Below are 21,265 nucleotides of genomic sequence, written 5' to 3' on the forward strand. Positions count from 1 at the left end.
GAGGAAAAGGGTCTACAATCATCGTAGCAGCATACTCCCAGAGTACAGCTCAGAAGTTGTTCAAAGAATGCTGATTCATCAGGATAACTCCCAAACACTTACTACCATGTGAAAATATCTTCCCTTGCATCATTTATTCTATTTAGTGAGACTGACACACAAAGAATAAACCAAATACTGCAGGTGTGATTTAAACCAAATAGAAAGAAAAAATTACTTTCTGCAAAATTTCTTATTTACACATATTCCCCCCCACCCTCATTCCCCATAAAGAAAAAATTCTTTACCGCTGGAGTGTCGTTAAGGAATATTTTCAGGTCTTTAAAATTACTGTTAACCAGTTTCTTTGCTCCTCGGACTTGGTTAGTTAAATGCTGGTTGGCAGCATATGCACAGAGCACTCCAACACTACAAAAAATATAGATAACAGATATTTCTTTGTTACTGTAAATGCATATTCTAACATTAAACAGAACGAAAAAATTATAGCAAAAAAAGTCAACATTATCAAAAGAAAGGTCTCCATAAATTTACACATTCTTTTTCTTACTAGAAGTTCTCACATGCACCATCAGGCAGAGTTGAGCAATGAGCTATAAGGGCCAATGTTGTACTACTAATTCAAAAAAATAAACGAAAAGTGATGTTAACCCAAAGACTTCAGAAGTTATTTATGTACAAACTAATCCATTAGCATGGGTACTGTCAGAAAATGTGTATAGCCTAGGTAAATTGTATGAGACTTAGAAATGCTAGGTTCTTTCACAAATATCATTAACCTTGACACAGCTATAAACAAATGGTCATAAGTTAACTGTGAAAAAGAGTATTTTTCATTTGATAACTTCAGCAGCAAGATTTATGCAAAATGGCACAATTTATTGACATAATTACACGGATTTTCCAAAAGCATATGGATAGTCCCTAATAATGCTAAAATAATATATAAGCATTTCCTGATACTGAAACGAAAGGTGGAAAGTGAGCTAGACTTCCAGTCAGCACTGCTGCTATTTTCTATTTGATCACTCCCTACTGTAAAATTCTAATTACAGCATGGCAGATCTGCACAAACAGTAAGTAAAAAGGCAATTAAAGGTCCCGTGAGAGTCTTCAAAGCTCTATTAGCATACATGATCCTTAGCTTTTTGTTTAGCTTAGGTGTAAAGTATACTTAAACAGAAGGATGACTTTTATTTTTTAACATCTCACATTCAGAACACTTAACCTTTCAGACAAGTACCACAAAGGTCAAGAGTAACCACCAGAGTGGTAACAGCCTCAGAATCAAGATGACTACAAACCCACTTGATGGGTTAACCATTAACTTTCCAGTAGACAGCAGAGATCCACTCACCACAGGCAGGATACATCCCCAAAGGGCAGACACTGCCTTGAGGCTGCAGTCAGGTGCGCTACAGGCAATTCCTGTTTGGCATATTTGTTAAATCTCTCACTTTGTGGTGTAATAAAACAGCTCAATACTAGAGAGGTACTACCCTGAAAAGTCATTATGGACATCCAAACACAGAAGAAGGGAATCACTGACACAAATGGTACCATACTCTTTCCAGACTGTCAAACTTATCAAGTTGGAGTGTCAAGGGGACCCAGATACCAGTATTTGTAAATAAGACTTCAAGAAAACCCTATACCAGGCTCCCTATGGGGAAGAAGATAGATGGAAAGTACAACTTTTGCTCCAAAGAATGTACATTCAAAAAAAGCCATAATACAGCCACATAAATGAAATGGTGGAGAGCAAATAGGTACCTAAAATGACTTGTGTATCCTGGCAAGATAGGAGCAAACACCCTGATTCATGATGCTCATCTCCTTCTTCAGTGAATCAAAACCAAGCCTTCATCTTTATTTTGCTTTTCCTATTTTAGCTTTCCCAAACAAATGTAAAGGCTTGTTCTCCTGGTAAAACTGATCTCACCTATAAGAATTTCTGCTGCTCTGACAATACTCTCAAAAGAAAAATTCTAACTTCAGAGCATGCTACAGGTGCAGGTCTGTTAGGATCCCTTCACTAATATTTTCTCAATATCCAAAAACATCCAGAACAGGATGACAGAGTTTTACATAAAGAGGTTGCTTCTCTACCCAAAATATATAGCCATGTCTTCAAAACTGGCTATTAATGAACCTCCTAGAAATCACTAAGGAACAAAGGGACATACACACTTATCTTCGTATTTACTTAACCTACAGCAAATGGCATATTTTTTTCCACTATGACCAACACTCAAGCAGCCATGATATCAGCTACCACCCAAGGAATGAGAATCCAAAATGCATAAATACCAAGGAACTCAGTAACTTACACCATCCTGTGATTCCATGACAAGAGAAGTAAGCGGTTTAATTTTGGACATATACACTATTTTATTTAACTCTACTGTGATGGTAATTGCTATCAAAAGCTTTTTTTTTGCTTTGTTAATAAGAAAAAGTATCTCAAGCTATCAGGAAAAGCAAACATTTGTGTACCGCTCTGAGGCTCAGGGTTTATAACCACATCCTCATTCTTTAGACAACCAGCGTTTATGTGTCCTTTCAGTGCTATGTTCACAGAACAGAAGGGTCAATTGGGAGCTCACAAAACAGCGCTTTGTAAGACTCCAGCATGATCATCTTTCTCTTTAGCTTCCTAAATGGGAGGAAACAAGATAGAGGAGATACTTCAAGGCGCTCAGAACAATTGCGAATGTAAACAAACACACAACAGGAGAGAGGAAAAATCTATTTACTATGTAACTGAGCCGTGAGTCAACATTCATTAAGCAGCTGCAAAGAGAAGGTCATAAAGCAGGAATAAAAAGGACATGCTTCTGTCATAAAGCAAGAATAAAAATGACATGCTTTTTCTGTAACAGATTAGAGAATTGTTTAAACAATTCTTCAGGAGTCCAATATTCCACATTCAAGTTTCCTGTCAGGTTTCACAGACCAATTTAAATGTTATTAATCCAGTTGCAGAGGGAAACCCAAGCTTTTCCTTTAGCTGAACTTGCAAAAAATGTCAAGTCACAGAATAGAAAACCTGAGCAGATTTACATATTGGAAGAATGTCCCCTTTCTCACTACTAGCTAATGAATTTAAGAAAATAATGGGATAGAGATTTCTGTACCAACCTTTCCACCACTTCTTTCAGATAATATTAATTTCCAGGTTCTAAACAACACGTCCTACCAATCTCACAAAGCCAAGGATACTTGTGAAGCCTGCATGAGATACTTGCCAAGATGCCAAATACCATTCCGTGCCTCCAGACTTGGCCTTCCCTAGCCTCATACATAACATCCACAACTTCAAGAAAGAGGTTATAACACAAGCTCTCTTGGAAGGACAGAAAACTGACTGTACGTTTTTCTATTCAATAGCCAAGACATTTTGTATTACCAGCAAGTCTGGTATTGCAAAACACGCATTCTTAAAAATCCAATGTTCCTCCCTTTATAATATAGAGGAATTAAGGAAATTACATTTTTTTCACAGAAAAAACACATTTGCCTAAGCTTGCAGATGCCTAGGAAATAAGAGGTCTCTGTTCCTAAACTCTCAGTTCACCTTTGAAGAAAAGCACATAATTGTACTCATTATAAATTTGGAATATCAAATCTTAGTTGTGTATTTGATAGATTATTTCTACATCCTCTGCTCTTTAGCAATAGAATCCTACTTTGTAGGGCAATATCCTGTATAAAAGCTGTCAATTACCAAAAACACTGTGTGTATTTTTGACTCAATCTATAAAAAGAAGTATTTAAAACATAAAGTGCACATACCAGAAAAAGACACACTAAAGGCCTATTTAGTTTAAGATAAACCACAGCGTATGTAACTTCTTTCTTATATCCCTCCTTGAGGAAAGCATAGTTCTCACATTATGCTCCACCTGAAGAAAGCAGATCTACACAGAGCTGTTTTTAAAATTAAATCTGTCATACTTTTATTGCCTTTACACATCATTCCAATAAGCTTATTATTAAAACCTCATCCTAATTACCAGAGCACTACATCGGTGGAAAACTGAGAAGAAATGTTCAGCATGATTAAAATTTACTAGCTGAACTATTCTAAAATCTGCATTAACAGCATACATATGTCAGTGTGAACTTGCACCTTGACACACAGAAAAAACATCCCCATGTTGCTAGAATTCTCTAGAGTTGTTACCTACATACAGAATCTATTGCAGGCTCTGAATTCAGAGTCTCTCCCCTAATACTCTTTACCGTGCATTTAATCTGTCTCTTCCATCCAAGGAAAGACAGCTTGGAACCATTTTTTCATACCAAGGACTGGAAAAAAAATGAAAAATTAATTAAAAAAATAAAAAAATAAGGAAAAAGAAAGGGAGAAGAAAGAAAAACAGGAAAAAACAGCTCAATGCTCCCTGTTCTCTTCAATGATCTTCTGAACTTTTGAGAGAATCTCAGAATGGCTGGCACTGCAAGAAAGATGAAGAAAGACGCAGAATATACACTCAGATGATAATCCTGAAGAAGTCCCTCCAGCAGCTGTCTGTATGTATGTTCCATGGGAGTGTCTTTAAGGCAAAGCTCCCCTGGCAGAGGTGTGGGTTCAGGGTATCTGATGAATGCCAGCCCTACTAAATGCATCTTCTGAAGCAGCACAGCTCTTAGTGAAGGAGTCCATGGCATTCCAGTCACCTGGCAGGGGTTTAGGAGACACCCTCCCCAGTGCTGCATGAACTCAAAACTATACCCAAACAATGACAGGACCCATCCTAGTGATTTCAGAGCATACTTGATGTAAATCCTGTATTGGAGATCATTCAAGTTTTCATTCTTTTGGTTCTGTCTCAAGTAGCCACAAGCATTTTACTCACATGAGACTACACTCTTTTGGTTAATGTCACAGCTTACACATTTAGCTGGGCCCAGTACTCGAGAAGTGTGATTTTGGGAAGCACTACAGGTAAATCTTCCACCTAAGCCAAAACTGCATAGAAACTTTGGGGAAAAGCAGATAATAAATCCAGAAGAACACTTAGTTTGAGTACAGTACAAGACATGTAGAAACAGTTTTAAGTAAATCTCAGGCCTCCTCCATTTTTTTCTGTTGGCGTAATGGCTACCAGTAAGACTGTCCTTTTGTGTTACAGCACTGTAATAAGCAGCCTGACAGGGGTTCAAATAGATTCAGGCATGGCATCTTCTCCTCTCTTGTCAAAGAAGATCCAGGAAGGGCAGGAGAATCTCTTTGTACAGAAGTGTACCAGAGACCTGAGACTTCAGTCAGGCTGGGATCAGTACTATTAGCCTTGTAAAGTTCTATCTTGCCTTGCACAGCATTCACAGCATTAGAGACTTAGCCAGGCAGCCATATGAGATCATCTCTACTTGTGGAAACCTGCAGACAGATCTCAGGTCAACTCCTCCCTAGGGTAAGCATCTGATACTCCTGATGTCTCATGCAAAAGGATAAAAAACCCGAGGAATTAAAGAGGCAGTTTCACTAGTTCTGTAAAGCATATTACGAGGGATCGCTGATCTGCCAGTCATGACCTGGGAGGAAGCATTTACCAATGCTGGGTATGTTTAATCCCACAAGGATAGCTGGCAGCAAATGCACAAATTTAAGAGACCACCAAGGGGGATGATCTCTTAATTTCTCTGCTGACAGGCAACATCCCTCAGCCATTATAACCAGAAAGTAGCATCCTGCAAGGCGTTGTAAAGACAGCTGGTGAGCTCTGTGAGCTACCTTCAGTTTTGGCATGCTGAGGTAATTTAATAATTTACTGTATTCAAGGCACCTTGTACTTTTGTCCTGTCATTGTGGCAGGGATGCACCTATCACTCATAACTTGATTTAGGTTTCTCATTTTAAGAATACTAAGGGTCATGTTTGTTAGTGATGTTCAGGAGAAAAGAGCATGTTCCCATATCTGATATCAGCATGACCCCTATTTGAGCATAGGCAAGGTCTCAATTTGTCCTGACACACAGTAACAGAAAAAATAAACTCTAGATTTCAATGAAGTGACAAAGTACATCCCACCTGACTAAACAGTCACATGGTATAGATCAAAAGACTTTTTTATTCTTTTAATATAATCAAAAAATAAGCATAGTAGGTAGGTGAAAATATGAAGAAGTTAGAGGAAAACAAAAAGCCTGAAAGCAAACAATTTATTTTGAAGGCAGGGAAAAGAAGAATCTTGACTGTAGTTCCTCATCACCCATTACACACCTAGCACAGTAGTGTGTAAAATGGTGCAAAAATGTCTCCAAACTCCAGGATTTACACTGAGTTCATGCATGGTTTAAACAACTCAGGACCCAAAAGAAAAAACATTATTTTGAACTAATAAGAATATCTGGAGGACAGCAAATACTAGAGGAAGTCACACAATTGCTTTTCACACCAGTACAACACTATCAGGAACAAAGCAGTACATTGTACCTCAGGTTCTCTATGGGATGGTAAGTGAACACAGGACACAGTCTCTCATAAGTTGAGTGCAACATTCTGCAATTGCCATTTTGAGATTGGCCAAAATTTCACCTGCCAAATTAAAACAATTTTTTTTTTGTTTCACACCTACATTCTGCTCAAGTAAGTATATAATGACCCGTGGATAGTAATGGTAGCAGCATTTTTATGATGCAGTTACACTTTCTTTAATAAGCAATAATACTGTAGTCTAATAAAATAATTTCTGCACCTGTAGGCTAATACAGTATTATTTGTCGTACGACACTGCAAAATAAGTTCTATACCAAGCTTCATATTGTTCTATTTATCACACTTGCCTTATTATTAAAGAAGCAACAAAAAGAAATGTTGCAAAACAGCTCCTCTGACAGTCAGCATTTTTCTTCTGTCTTTGATGCATTTCCCCACCACAGTTGTCACAGCAACGACACATACAGAAGCAAAGTCCCACAAGAGGCAGTAACAAAATAAATAGCAATCCCAAGGCTGCGGAGACTATAAAACCGATTTCATAGTAGATGGCCTGTAAGTCAGACAAAAATAGTGGTAATAGCATATATCACACAGCAACTGCAATCAATATAGAGCAAATAATTACAAATCAAACTACGGACTAAACCATCTACTAAGTTACCGAGGTTACAGACTTGGTATATTTTGTCAATAATTGACAACTTTTCTAACAAAAAGACAATAACATTGTAGATACTGATAGCTAATAATTATTTAGCTAGACTACTAGCTAGGCAAACTACAAGAGTGAGTACTAAGAGAGAGTAGGCTTACAAGAAATAAATGTGAATCAATGCAATTGAAACAGGTTAAAAATGAACACATTTGATTTCCTGGACCACAAATCTACTGTTTCTCACATCTGTTTCCAGAAAGGCTCCACAAATGTCAGGAAGGTTAACTAAAGCAACACTTCATGGAGGGGGAAGGGAGGCTTAGCTTTTTCTCCTTTTTATTCACTTATGAGTAGAAAGATTCTTATGAACTGCAAAGGGAAGTACTTCATTGGATGATTGATTACAATGGCAGAGGTTCCTCCAAACTGCTGAATTTAAAACTGCTTAGGGACAGGAAAACATGAAGGAGCAGATAGATTTTAAGATCTCTCAGGTAAAGACATTTATTCTGCTGCCAAACAGCAAAGCAGCAGCAACTAAAAGGATGCTTTCAAAAGCTGGAAGGAGTGAAAAGAAACGATGCAATTCCATGCCCTAACCAGCTTTTACACTGCAAGAGACCCCAGACCAAGAAGCTGGGCCAGGCAGCCCTGGCACAGCCCTACACAGCACTTACAGGGGACAAGCTGTGAGCTTGCCGTGCTGTTTCCCTCTGCTGAAAACACAAGCCAGCCCATCCCAGAGAGCATCAAGCAGGTGTCTGCACAAAGAGATCAACAGCACAGTGTGGGCATGTCCCAGTGCTTTTTCTTCCCTGATAAATCTCTCCTCTCCTTTCCTTTCCCAATTTTAGGAGAACTAATTCTCATCTGAGTACTTTGAGTACTCTCCTGTCTTACACCAATACAAGGGCAGCTTAGCAGAAAAGGAATGATATTGAGGCTGTGTAACTGTCCTGCAAAGTAAGTTAAAATTTCTCACAATCTATCAATCATGTTCCAGTTCCAGCTTCGCTGATGTCTGTCTTCCCAATCCCTAATTATGAACTGAGTCAAATACAGCAACCATCACCATTACCAGAGTTGCAAATTTCTGACCTAATTACCAATTCTAGGATGAAAACTATTTTTTAAATTATTATTATTATTATTATTATTAACTCCTGGTTAAAACTTTTGCTTCCTTCTGAAGAATATGAACAAGATGTTTGGAAGAAGAATTTGGCTTAATTTTGCAAAATTTTTACTGTTTTCTATCTAGCTGAATACTTCAAAAATTATTTGACAACAGAAGTTATTTTAAGATAGGTCAGATGGGAAAACAGTATTTAAAATAACATTAAAAATTATTATGGATGTTCTAGCAGAAGTAATGCATACAAACATGATTAGTTTCTTTTCAAAGTGTACATCTACCATAAGACATTACCTGAAGAGTCAGGACAACATTTTCTGGCTGTGGAAGTCAAAACAAATGGAGAATGTGTATAAAACACAGGCAGCATGCACAAAAAACAAATCCGGTGAATAATGAATAATTAGCCATGACCACAACAATTAACAACACAGAAACAATAATGAAAGCCACTAAAGTAAAATAATGCACAGAAGCACCATTAAATAATTATGGAAAAGTATTTACAATAAAATACATAGCAGGTATTTTCTGGTTTCCCTGGTAAGTGAAAGGAATCTAGGATTTGTCCATTTTAAAACAATGACAGACCAGTTATTTCCACATTGAGTATCCAGTTCATATAATTCCCAACACATCTCACAGAAGGCCAGAAACTGCATTACTTTGTTGTTTAGTGATTGCTTCATGAACTCCACCTGTCGTAACTGATATGATATTCCTGTCCTTTTCTTTTCAATTTTATTTTGGTAGCTCCACTAGCAGCTTTGGGATCTTAATCTTTGGGACTACATAAAAATTCATCCTCACTTTTAAGTAATCATGTAGAGGTTTAATTTAAATTACTCTAAAGCAAAAAAAAAAAAAAAAAAAGGAAGGTTTTCAAGAAAATCTGAAGAAATCTCTTTTAACAGTTCTTAAATGTCTTCTTATCTGTAATACCAGAAAAACACTGAAGACTAAATATTCAATGACAGGAATTCCAGAAGAACCCAACTTCCCCTTTGTTTCCATAGTGGAAATAGAAATTCTTGTATTTTCCCCTTCATGTCTGCATAACAAGTTCACAGCTCATAATGCTTTCCCTCTTTTTCATAACTGGAAGAGAAGTGGACAAGCTAAAGATGGCAAGACCCCTCAGCCCAAAGCCGATGTGCGAAAATCATAAATGTTCAGGTTTCAGGATGTTTTTTCAGTATCATACATATCTTTATGAAATCTCTACTGTACAATATTACTTAAAATGTTCAAAATCATATTTTGATCATATCAACATATTTTCTCCCATACTAATGGGAGGAAAACAAATGCTTACCCTCCCTTACAGACCTGGTACCAAATATGATTTTGAACATTTCAAGTGAGGACTCTCCCAGCAGAAGCAAAGCAATGGCAGCAGCAGTGAGCTGGCTCCCCAGAGCGGGCACGGATCAGCTGCTGGGCTGGCCTGGCAGACTGCTGCCCCTGGCAGGGGATGGGGAGATGCTGATGGTAAGAGTCCAACTGGGAACACTGGGACACACAGCACAGAAATGGGAAGGGCCTCCTGGGTCACTAACACTTTCTATAAATAGGTTAAAAAAAATTATACAGAGGAATGGCAGCAGAAATTTAACAGGATAAATATGAGCAGCAGATTTCCTGTTCTTACTACTGAAGGGCTGTTCCCAACCCTTGGTGAGTATGTTTTCTTCTCACATGGAATTGTGCATGATATATATTTCAGCTGCTTTGTTTCTGTGCTACCACTATCTTCTGCCCAAGGAGCAGTGCTTTCTTCCAGGTGCTTCCTCTCCATATATATTTTAAAAGGTAATCACACCCCTTATCAACTCTTCTCCTAAGCAAAGCAAACTCTTCTAGCTTCCTCTGAAGACCCATAGATTTTCCGGATCCCCCTAATGGACATTTTCTGAACTCGTCCTATTCTAAGTTCATTGTGCCTGAATTTGAGTGATCAGAACCACAGGCAAACATTTCTAACTACTTATCCACACCCTTCAGCAATATTCACACTTCCCCATCTCCACTGGAAACTCCTCCAGGGGCACACCTACCGCCATGCTAGCCACTTCACAGTTGACTCTCACTAATGCTTCTGTCTTCTTAATGCCATCCTACTTGTCCTGATATATTTTCTTTTTCCAAATTTATTTCAAAGTTTTGCACTTTATTCAGGTCAGAATTTGGACTGACAAATGGCCTGTATTTCAACAAGCACATCCCCTATGCAGGACTAGAGCCATCATCAATCTCAGATTTCTCAAGACTTATGTACTAGTTCCTAAATACTAAATTTGTGCCCATGTACACCACTTATGGTCTAATGGTTTTGTCCCAAGTCTCCTAGCCAAGCCCAAGCCTGCTTTCCTCCCTGGGTATACAGCCACAATCTACGAAACACCGCTCTTTAGAGCCCACCAAACAAGTATATGGGATCAGCAAGAGTCATCTGATGCATCATAACAACAATACCCACACACCAGGATCTAAGGCAGAGGTTATCAAGCTACTGGAGAAATAGGCCTGTTGTCAGGAAGACATGGAAGCACGAGGCTTTCCCCTTTCAAATACCAAGGTCATTCAGGCCATCCTGGTTCAAGGCAGTAGCTCAGTGCCTGTATGCCAAGTGCCATACTCATCCTTCTGACAGGTACACCACACTGCAGGGACTATAAGCAAGCACCTCAGTGAAGTAACTTATTGCCTGGCCATAGTTTAGACTCCTACTGCAGACAGCCCCTGATACTGTTTCAAAAACAGAACACCATCCTTGAGAAGAGCCTCAAAATCAGATGCACATTATATTCCATCTTCTTGCTACCAGATACCCTAAGAATTTCAACTGTTACAGGATATTCACAAACCTAAAGAGATAATGAAAAATATCCTCCACATGATTAACACACTACATAAACTAAAATATACTTTGTAAGTAGGCTATGGGAACTTCATTTTACAAAGGCATCAGAACCAGCACATAAATTCAGCTTTTCAAGAAAAACAGCTGAAGCTTACATGAGAGCTGAGCAGTAATGGTTCTCTCTAAGCTTTTTTAAAATAAAAGCAGTATTTTTCAATACAAAGAGCCTTCAACCTTTGTGCAACAGACACTGCAATCACATTACAGCTGCAATTTATAAGTCAGCCTTAACTATGATTAGTTTCTTTACACTGGCTTATGGACTTTTCATTGTAATTGCTTTGGAGAGATTTTGGTCCCACATTTTTCATGAAACTATCACACCTGTTATTCAAAAAATTAGTATTTCTATCCTCTTCATATAGTTTTAAAATACTAATTCCTGTTTTAGAAACAAAACTGAATTTCAAAGTCATAATTTTCATTATTTTATGCAAATACACATAGACAATTTACCTTTTGATAATCGCCCTGTGTCTTTCCCAACTGCTGCTGTGCTACTTTTCTGATGAGATCTGAAAATAAGCAAGAATATTCCAGAATTTTAAACAACACAATTTATTAAAATCAAGGGTTTGAATTCTACTGTTAGGTAGGCAAGATGAAATTAAGAACAGAAATCAACAGCATAGGCAAGCACATAAGTGTCCCCATAAATCTGTCTAGTAACAAAATTTTTAATTAACAGTGTGTTTTATGAGCTCACAGGAAGAGACAGGTTATCTATCAGTTAATCAGTTACCACTGAAATACAGTAAAGGTTTTTCTGAGGTCATCCTCTGTACCATAAAATCATTATTAAAAGTTCATCACACATATACCAACTACTTGGACAATGTTCCAGGTGTCAGCTTTGCTTCATGTTTATGCCCAGTACATAAGTGCATACATATACATACATACATACACAGCATTATATACATAATGTGCAAAATAAACATGCTAATGAGGACTTCTTGATTGAAGGGTACAAAGAAGAAGACTCTTATCTTTCCAACATTATCCCAATCTTTTTTCCCTGCCCTCTCTCCCGCCCCAATCTCTGGACCAACAGTTAGTATGGAAAAGTACCAAAACAAATCAGAAAGCCTAACATGTTACTATTTACTGTGTGTGCAGCTCCACCTAAAACTCATTCTAACTTACAATATAAAAAGAATACAGCAACACCAAAAAACCAAAGCAGGAATGTAACACAAATAGTGCCACTTTCAGTAAACTCTGGCAGCTGTAACAAGGATACCCTTTTTGGGACATCATCAGCCTAGCCTTATCAAGGTTTTGACAACTCCATGGGAACAATGCTGGGAACTGTGGCACCCAGTCATTTCTGTGACACCCTGCACTTGAAGAGGGGCTCCAGCAGCCCCCCATGTTCATACAGAGCTGGACTTCACGCTACTATTGCTCTATTTTTAGTGTCCCCACATGCTAATGAACATACTTGATAAAAACTTCCATTAAGTTACCTGAGGCTCAATTAAAGGACCTGAAGTTTCAAACCCAACTGCAGACCTCCCAAAAATCCAAGCCCCCTCAGAATTGATTGTAGCACTTGTGAAATATGTTCAGGGAGTTCACAGAGGCTTTGATCTCACTCCTCTCTCCCCCTCCATATGGCTCAGAAAAACGAATTCCTAAACAAACAGCGCCCATAGTCCTCCCTCCCCAACACAGAGGGAACAAGGACTAAACTGATCTGCACACTGAAGAGATCCTGAAGAGTTCCTCACAGAAAACTGTCCAAGGAAAGAAAGCACATGACAGCAAGGCACAAACTGCTGTTTTAAGGCAGGTAGTCTCTGCAAGGGAGCTGCAGACAGCAAGACTGGCAATTAAAAAGTAAAAATCTGTTCAAACATCACTGAAGTGTCAAACTGGGACAGGAAGTACATTCTCTAACACAGAGTGCTTGCAGTAGGTAAGCAAGGACTCTCTACAGTGAGGCAACCTCGTTTTGGAAAGACCATCCAGAGTACAAGACAAGGTTGAATCCCACAGTTAGAGAAATAAAACCTAAACATATGTAGAATAAGCACCTGGGAAGCACAAAAGAATTACGATCCCTGCAATTCCTTCCAAGCTCTGCATCTTGCAAGTCACGAGGCTGCTGAAGGAAAGGGCACACACCACTGTAAGGGCAACACACAACTGACCCACCACTGCAGCTCTGACACATCTCGTGCAGTGGGATCAGCTAAGTCCTCCCTGCATCGACACCATCTCAGGCAACATCTGTGCTTCTCCAAAAGTTTCAGCAACAAGGAGATACACAGTTGAGTGAAGAAAAACTGCACAAACTCCAAAGGTGTAAATCCCACCAGTTGTTATGCAATTTTTTCTTCTTCAGCAGAGGTAACATTTTTTTATTCCTGTTGATATCTATACCATGTAAATAAAAAAATATAAATGCAATGAATTTTCTTTATAGTTAGATGGCTTTTAGCATACAGGAAAAGAACTAAAACAGCTCTCTCATTTATGTGTTGATTCAACTATTTAGCATTGCGTGACAACACCCTATAGAAAAGCCACTGAGAAACTTCTACCAGCTTAAATGAGAATGTGATAGGAAAGAATAAAAAGGAAAAGCTTTTGTGATCCTCAGTGGTATGAAGCAGGCACAGGATCCGACAGCACAGGATGCTGTGGCATCACCCTCTTTGCTGCTACTCTTAACACCAACCAGAAGAGTTCCCAGCAACCTGCTCTCACTTCCAGGCTGCTCCTAACTCAAACATTCATCTTGCTTTGGAAAAGGGTTGGACTTGCTGACATCTAGACATCCCTTTAAATCTGAATTATTCCAAAGTTATCCTGCAATCATAATGACATTCTATTATAAATTATTTAGGGGAGCAGTGAAAACACTGCCAGGAAGCATGTAAGAAAGCAAAATTTTATTATTAACAAAAACGTCCTTTCCTAATGTTGGGAATTGGTACAAGAAAATTTTAAAAGCATTAGCTTTTCACATTAAATAGAAGTTGAAAGATTTTACCCGTTCTCCCAGTTGAGTGTCTGTCCTCATAATAAATTAAAAGTAAAAAAAAAAAAAAAACCAACATGTTGCATAAAGTTTTACATACATCTATATACACATATACATATACATTTATGCACCTCTGTATGCATGTGTGTATGCGTATGGAAGTAAGAGCTCAAGAGAAACAGAAGGGTTGAGGCTGGAAGAGACCCCCTGGGATCATCCAGTCCAGGTTATCCAAGGCCATGGCCAGTCAGGCTTTGAGTATCTCCAAGCAGAACAATCAATATTTAAATAAACCAAACCAAAACAACCCAAAATGTGCCCTGGTTTCTTGTGATATGCCTAAATTGCTCTGAATGTTCCTGATTCATGGTTTTATTTATACTGTTTCCATATTTTATAGCCTGCCAGTCAAAAAAATTACAGAAATTAATCTGAATACTCTGTGACAAATTTATGTAGAAAATTGCACTCTGTTTGTGTTTCTGAAATTTAGAGTCTCTAAAGCTCGTTCATCAGAAAGTAAAACATCTTTAAGTTTAATAATAAACAAGAAAGCCTGAAAATAGGTATAAAATGTTCCCACATGGATTGAATAAGTTTAATAGTAAGAACAATACCGGCTTGACACACAACACAATGGCTGCTACTGCACAGCCCACTTTTTTCCCTCAATTTTACAGAATGTGAGATTTTCCTACTGAATAAAGATTCACTACTTACATTACTTTGCAATGATTTTTCAGAAGTAACATGATACTTCAGGGTGTTTTTCTCACCAGACAGCACACACTGATTGTCCAGTCTTTACTATGAATTTATTATTTTAACAGCCTTCAGTATAAATGGGATTAGGCACATCCCTGGTTAATTAATTCCAAATGAAGTGTGGAAGTAGTATATATTCCCATAAAAAATATTTTTGGCTGTAACTGAATGTGAGATTATCTGCAGTTACTCATCCACACATCTGTACACACAAACACACCTTAGTGGTTTTGTGGTACCAAAAATCTCCCTGCTCATTGCAGGGGGGTTGGACTAGATGATCTTTAAAAGTCCCTTCCAGCCCAAACCATTCTGTGATTCTACTAGGTTTTAAACACATTGATAGTAATCCTGGGGAAACGTCCTGTGCCAGATACTGTGTAAACACAAGTTACTTATGGCTACACTGCTCACTGCAGGAAAATGAAGAGACACCTCAGACCACATTTTATTCAGCCTGTGATTCTGGTGTGCTTTTATGAAGCACCTTTCCTCCCTAGCTATAACACTTCCTCTCTAGCGTTCAAATAAGCTTTTATTTTTCAACTGAACTAAGGTAACTCCACAGGACACTCTCTTGGGTTATTGGCAGAGTACCACCTGAAGGCTGATTTCTGTCTCAAGTGTGATAAAAAGTGGTGTCCTTTATTTTCAAATTAACTCGATTACTTCTGAAATCTTGGCTTGACCACCTGCACACATTGTTTCACAGGACCAGTAATCCAAGGCTTTAGCACAGAACACACTTTATCATTGGGGTTAAAGAGATTTACCTTGTGAGGCTCATTTACACAGCTAATTACATTACTGCTTTGCTGTCTCCCTCCTGCTCCCATCACACATGCGAAATGCCATCTGCCCTGGTAAATCTAACTAGCCAGATGAACCCTTAATTTACCAATGCAATTTGTGAAGAAATATTAAGCACCTCTGAGGATCTCCAATTAACAAAACATAATCACCAACTCTTGCATTGCTTGAGTATTGTGCATATACACTCAATGTCTCATTACCCTGTCTGGTTATCACTAGGTATGCTTCTTAAAACTGCTCTAGAGAAAGGGATAGCAAAAATAATAGAGACTTAAAAATAAGCTGTCTGGCTATTAAGCATCAACATAAATTAGTTACAAATTCTTCTGCCAAGAAAGCTTTTCAAATCTAGGTGACAGGAAAACAGTTGGAATAAAACCTTTGGGAATGCTATGCTTCCTCTTCACTCAAGCAATTCCATTGAGCCAGTTCAGCAATAGTGCAACTCCAACATTAATCAAATTATGCCAGAAATTAATTTGTCTTTTTATGCATAATATAATATACTAGGCTTCTATTCTGAAAGGTCTTCAAACAAACCAATAAGAACTATGACTGAAGCATTCATATCACACTGAATAGAGATTTTTTTCAGAACAGGGGAGAATTACAGAGATAATACACATGATCATTTAATAACTACTTTATTGCTACCTCATTCTAATGTATAAAACTGTATTTCAGCCCATTCCTGTTCATCTATAATAGAGAGAGTCAATGGACTACATACACACTGAACAGTTCAGCATCTCTCTGAGTATGGGTCAATTAGCCTGAAATTAATGAATTAAAATGACTTCAAACTTGGTTTTTTCCTCTCTAATTATTACTCAGACTAATGAATATCTCTTGAAAGGCCAAGAAAATCAGGAAAGTTGTATTACCTTTTCAGATTTATCAGAGACAAAAACCTTCCATGTATGTTATAGCAAGTTTTACAGCAAGTTCAGTTTATTGACATTTTAAAATACTTGCTTTGACTTGGGTGGATCTTTGGTTGCTTCCCCAAAGCCTCAAGCCATAGCCTTTACTGCAGTCAGATTCAGCTCCCACTGACAAGTCTCCTTCAGAAGGTAAGACAAGGTCACCTTTGCTCCCCTTTACTGCCACCAGCTACACCATGGTTCTGCTCACTCCTACCATCCCTAATCCCACAGCACCACTTGTCTCTGGCTCCACTGCAGAGCAAGATGAGAGCTTGCTGAGGAATCCAGCATGCACACTGGTGCAGAGATAGCAGAGAGAGAGGGTCCTGCCACACTGCTCCCCCCCTGTGCAGGAAGGAAACTCACTCTGTAGGCCATGTGGGAAGGCTCCCACACAAGGAGGTCTTCCCATACAATAAGAGATCACTTTAGTCCACAGATAAGAAGCCTAATCCATGCAGTCACTCATACAGTCTAAACCATTCCTTTCCAACTCTAGCCCGAAAAGCTTCACTCTCCTCTTCACAATGTCCTCCTCACACAGACCCTTTTCTCTAAACTAAGAAGAAAACCCCAGCCTTCTCAGATAATTTCTCCCCCAACTTTTAGGCCAAGTCTCTCTCCATACAATTCACTGAGTTTTTTTTTCCCTTGAGTTACTTGGAACATCAGGTTGATTCAGCTTCCATCCTCCTGTTCCAGGCCAGAGGTCATTCTGGCCCTCTTCCCTTCAAGCACAACTCCCAAGTGACACACTGACCTTCCCTCACTGTTGTAGCCCACACACAAGATCATCTACTTATATTACAGACATGGTGAAAGGAAATTCTCTGTTCAATCACCTGTCTATTCACCTGCATTAAAGAAATAATGTTCAAAAACTAAATTATCAGCCATGCCTTTGGACAAGGAAAAAAGGCAAGTAAGAAAGGAGCCTCGTTGCTGTACCTCATCCCTGATGTGCAAAACAAAGCCCTAGAACTTGTTATTCCACAATGTCTGGAAGAACTTGTTTGAATGGAGGTAAAAAACCCCAACAAATACATATTAAATTGCTTAGGTATTTCAACTTCTCATCTACTATGGCAATCTGTCTTTTCATCCTTTTCTGCCTTCAGTCTGCTGTTTCCTCTCATCCACACCATCATCGTCCATTCCCATTCCTTGACTCCACATTCTTTAATTAAATATTGTTATGCTACAGTACTCTGGCTGTCATAAAATTCAACAACACACAATATGACACAAACAAAAACACAGTTAATACATCTTTAAGGTCTTGTCACAGTTATAAAGCATATGCTGCTTTATTCATAATTGAAAGGACAAGCTACCAGACTATCTAGAAATGTGCATTAGCTTATACTGCACACAGTGCAGGGCAACGTGAGAGCAAGTGGGGAGCAGAGCTGCAATATGAACTAGGTAATGAAGAGATGAACAGCTATGAGCAGGACTGAAAATGTAGGAGTGGTCTAAGCAGGGAGCACAGGTAGGACTAAGCATGGTGGAACTGCTGAAGACAAGTAATTGCCTGGCAGCAACGCTGCTGAAGGAACCAGAATGTGAAATTAAGGAGACCCCCTCAGCACCCTTCCTGACAGAAAATAACATTGCTCCAGTGAAGAAATTATACAGCAGTGGATCAGATAACAGTAACAGTCAATGAACTTTGTTCATGGACAAAAAAAGTTCCCCAATTTCCAAAAAACTGAAGTTGGTCAGGAAGACCAAATAGGTAATTTAAGTCTTCCACAGGAAATCCCCACACCTTAGAACTGCCCCAAACTTGAGGTTATTCCTTTAGTGCAGTCACATTTTCTCTTCAGGCATACTCTGCTTTCCATTGACATGCACAGACAACCTTAAAGAGCCTGGCCAAAGAAAAGGTTTGAAGAAAAAGGAAATAGCCACAATATTGACGGTTACAGGACACATAGAATGAAAGATTTCTCCTTTGAAAATAACCTTTGCAGGGGCTTTCTAGTTGTTCTTTGCTACAGAGAAAGTTCTGTTCTTGCTGAAGCTTTGGAAAAAGAACAAAAAGAGAGAAGCCTTTAGAAAAATCCTTCCTTGGGACGCTGCAATAAATTTGCATGCATCACACAGACGCGAAGGGAAGTAGAAAGCTTTGAAGAAGTATTTCACACAGAAACAGCATTCTTTCATTTTCTGAAGGCAACAAAACTTCTGTAGCACATTGTTTGTGCCACGACAGCTATTTTTTGCCACTTGCTTTGTTTGCAGTAGCTGCCTAAAGTTCTCCCTAGGCCACCATCTGGTAAGGATTTACAACAGATTATGGGCAAAGATTTTACTTGGTGCACTGTACATGCTTGTCTGTTTTAGCACACTGCACAGGCTGAGCAACTTCTTGATAGAGTGGGTTGTGTAGACACACTGGACTTGTGACTTTGATCAAAGTAGTAAATATTTAGTTTGTATGAACAGCATTTTTCCTCTTCCCTTCTCTCCTCAAGAGCTGCTGTAAACTAAGGAAAGCACAGAAAATCCTCACCTTCATAACTTGGATTATTGGAAATATGAACACAGATAATTAATTGGGAATGACACACCAGAGCCCTGTTGACCAGATTACCTCAGCAACTGGCATTCTGGCAGCTTCCCTGAGATTCCTCGGAATTCCTTTTCCCCTGTTTTCCCATTTTTTTGCAAGGGTCACAATTTTCCATGTTTGATAACTGGGTCATGCATATTGGGTTCAAAGTATTACAGAGATCATTACTTCACTCAGAAAATCAAAGCAAAAAATAAAGTTGCTACTCTGAAGAAAGTTAATTAGGCCCGAAGTTTTGATTTGTTCTTTACAGGTACAGCCAGGCATGTTTCAGCTGAGTTAAAGAGCCAAAGCAATACTTAATATTCAAGAATATTCACATTCACAACTTTAATCACTGTTTAAAGTTCACAAAAATAAAATAATTTGGTGTATTTTCAGATATAAGAAAGATCTTGACTATGTTGTGATGCAATACAGGTCATAATTTAATCACAGAAGTGTTTTTAGATAAGAAATCTATCTGTATGTTGAAAAAAGTGTCAAAGCAGGTTTGGTTGGTTTTTTTTTTTTTAATTGGTAGGCTTACACTAAGATGTATATTCTGATACAGATTAGTCAGTGTAAACTACACTGGCTGGCCTTTGTGGCAGCTGGTTTTCCTTCTAACATGAAGACAACTCACTAGTGGAAAAAGAAATAAGTATACTCAAAAGTTTTCATACCTACACGTAAAAATTTAATACTGTTAAAAAAGCCCACTAAAATTATTACTTACACATTTATTTTGCTCCAGCAACTTTTTAATAGTGCATATTCACTTAGAAAAAAGCATCACTTTGGTTAAGATGTAAAAGTTGCACAGTGTATCTTCAGAAGCAAAAATAACAATGAGAAAAAGGGAGAGGAAAAAATTGTAATTGTCATCATTTTCAATGTAATTAAACATTGAATATGACTGTGGAAAGACTTGTTGCAAAGATCTATCAAATCCTTCTTCAGTTGAAATCATTCAAGAAAAAGCCACCACTGAACAAGATTTAGGAGTTTGTTACTTTGTGAACAACCACCAATGCAAATTACCAGACAAAATTAAGAGGGCTAGGCTAATGCCATCTTATTATGATGGTGTATTTTAAAGAAAAGAGAGAGTCAAATGACTGCTTTTCCAAAAACAGGCAGGACAGTGTCTCTCATGATTAACTCAAAATGCTTCATGATAGTCAAGATGATGAAGGAACTGAGAGGTCCCTTAGAGGCTCGTGAAACCATCATTCCACTAAATTCAGTGACATCCCCCCTCCACTCTCTCCCCATCAGTTTCACGAACTACAAGTTAAAAATTATAATGAGATTCAGCACTATGTGAATAGATAATCCTGTAAAAATTAAATGAAGAGGGAGAAGGGACAGCAAAGTACCAGACACTGTTAAGCTGGGAAAATTAGGAAACCTCAGCCCAGTGGCCTGAAAACCCTAAGATTTCTGCAGTTACGGAAATCTCTTTTCAAAGAGGTTCATGCATGGTACACATTATCAAAAATATGGCTCACCCAAAACCTGTTCTGTCCCACTTCTCACCATACAAGATGCTGCAGATATGCTCTGGAAGTCTCAAACAAACTACCATGCTTTTAGTGGTTTAGATTTCCTGTTCACAGAGGGAGGAACACAAAGAACTGCCTTCTTCACATGGTGTACTCTGACTGCCATTGTGCCCTGGCATCTGAAAGGCAGAACTTGGGCTTTGACCAAGTTGATGCCCAAGGTGCTTATCTCCTTGAGATACTAAATGGGATTGGCAAACCTTTAGATTAAGAACAATGAATGCACACAGAGCTTAATTCAGTGTTTTACTGTAATTGCTAGTTCAAAGACACCATGCTACATTCAACACAGCTAACATTACCAACCACAGTCCCAATATACACACCATACAACAGTACTAATTAGCTAAATATAGGCATTTCTAGGACATGGTACCTTTGCTTATTTCTTTAAAAATATTCAAACTGTACCAATGAAGCCCCTTTACCTCAAATGATGAACAAACAACAAGGCCACATTCAGTCACAATACCATCCTGTACC

General features: G+C 38.4%; 1 protein-coding gene across 14 annotated transcripts in view; it reads right to left on the minus strand.

The window, feature by feature from the left end:
• Nucleotides 1-21,265, minus strand: part of PROM1 (prominin 1) — a 55,833-nt gene that overhangs the window by 28,012 nt on the left and 6,556 nt on the right. For 10 of the 14 annotated variants that reach the window (XM_018067626.1, XM_018067597.1, XM_018067573.1 and 7 more), the window contains exons 2-5: nucleotides 11,618-11,676; nucleotides 8,533-8,559; nucleotides 6,793-6,998; nucleotides 288-408 (exon numbers count right to left, since the gene is read on the minus strand). In XM_018067626.1, coding sequence (XP_017923115.1) covers nucleotides 288-408; nucleotides 6,793-6,998; nucleotides 8,533-8,559; nucleotides 11,618-11,676 — 413 coding nt within the window. The remainder of the gene's footprint in view (nucleotides 1-287; nucleotides 409-6,792; nucleotides 6,999-8,532; nucleotides 8,560-11,617; nucleotides 11,677-21,265) is intronic. The other 4 variants (XM_018067632.1, XM_018067611.1, XM_018067640.1 and 1 more) reach the window with 1 other exon arrangement.

The sequence above is a fragment of the Manacus vitellinus genome, unplaced genomic scaffold (assembly GCF_001715985.3).
Source record: "Manacus vitellinus isolate BGI_N305 unplaced genomic scaffold, ASM171598v3 scaffold_0_pilon, whole genome shotgun sequence".
NCBI lineage: Eukaryota > Metazoa > Chordata > Aves > Passeriformes > Pipridae > Manacus > Manacus vitellinus.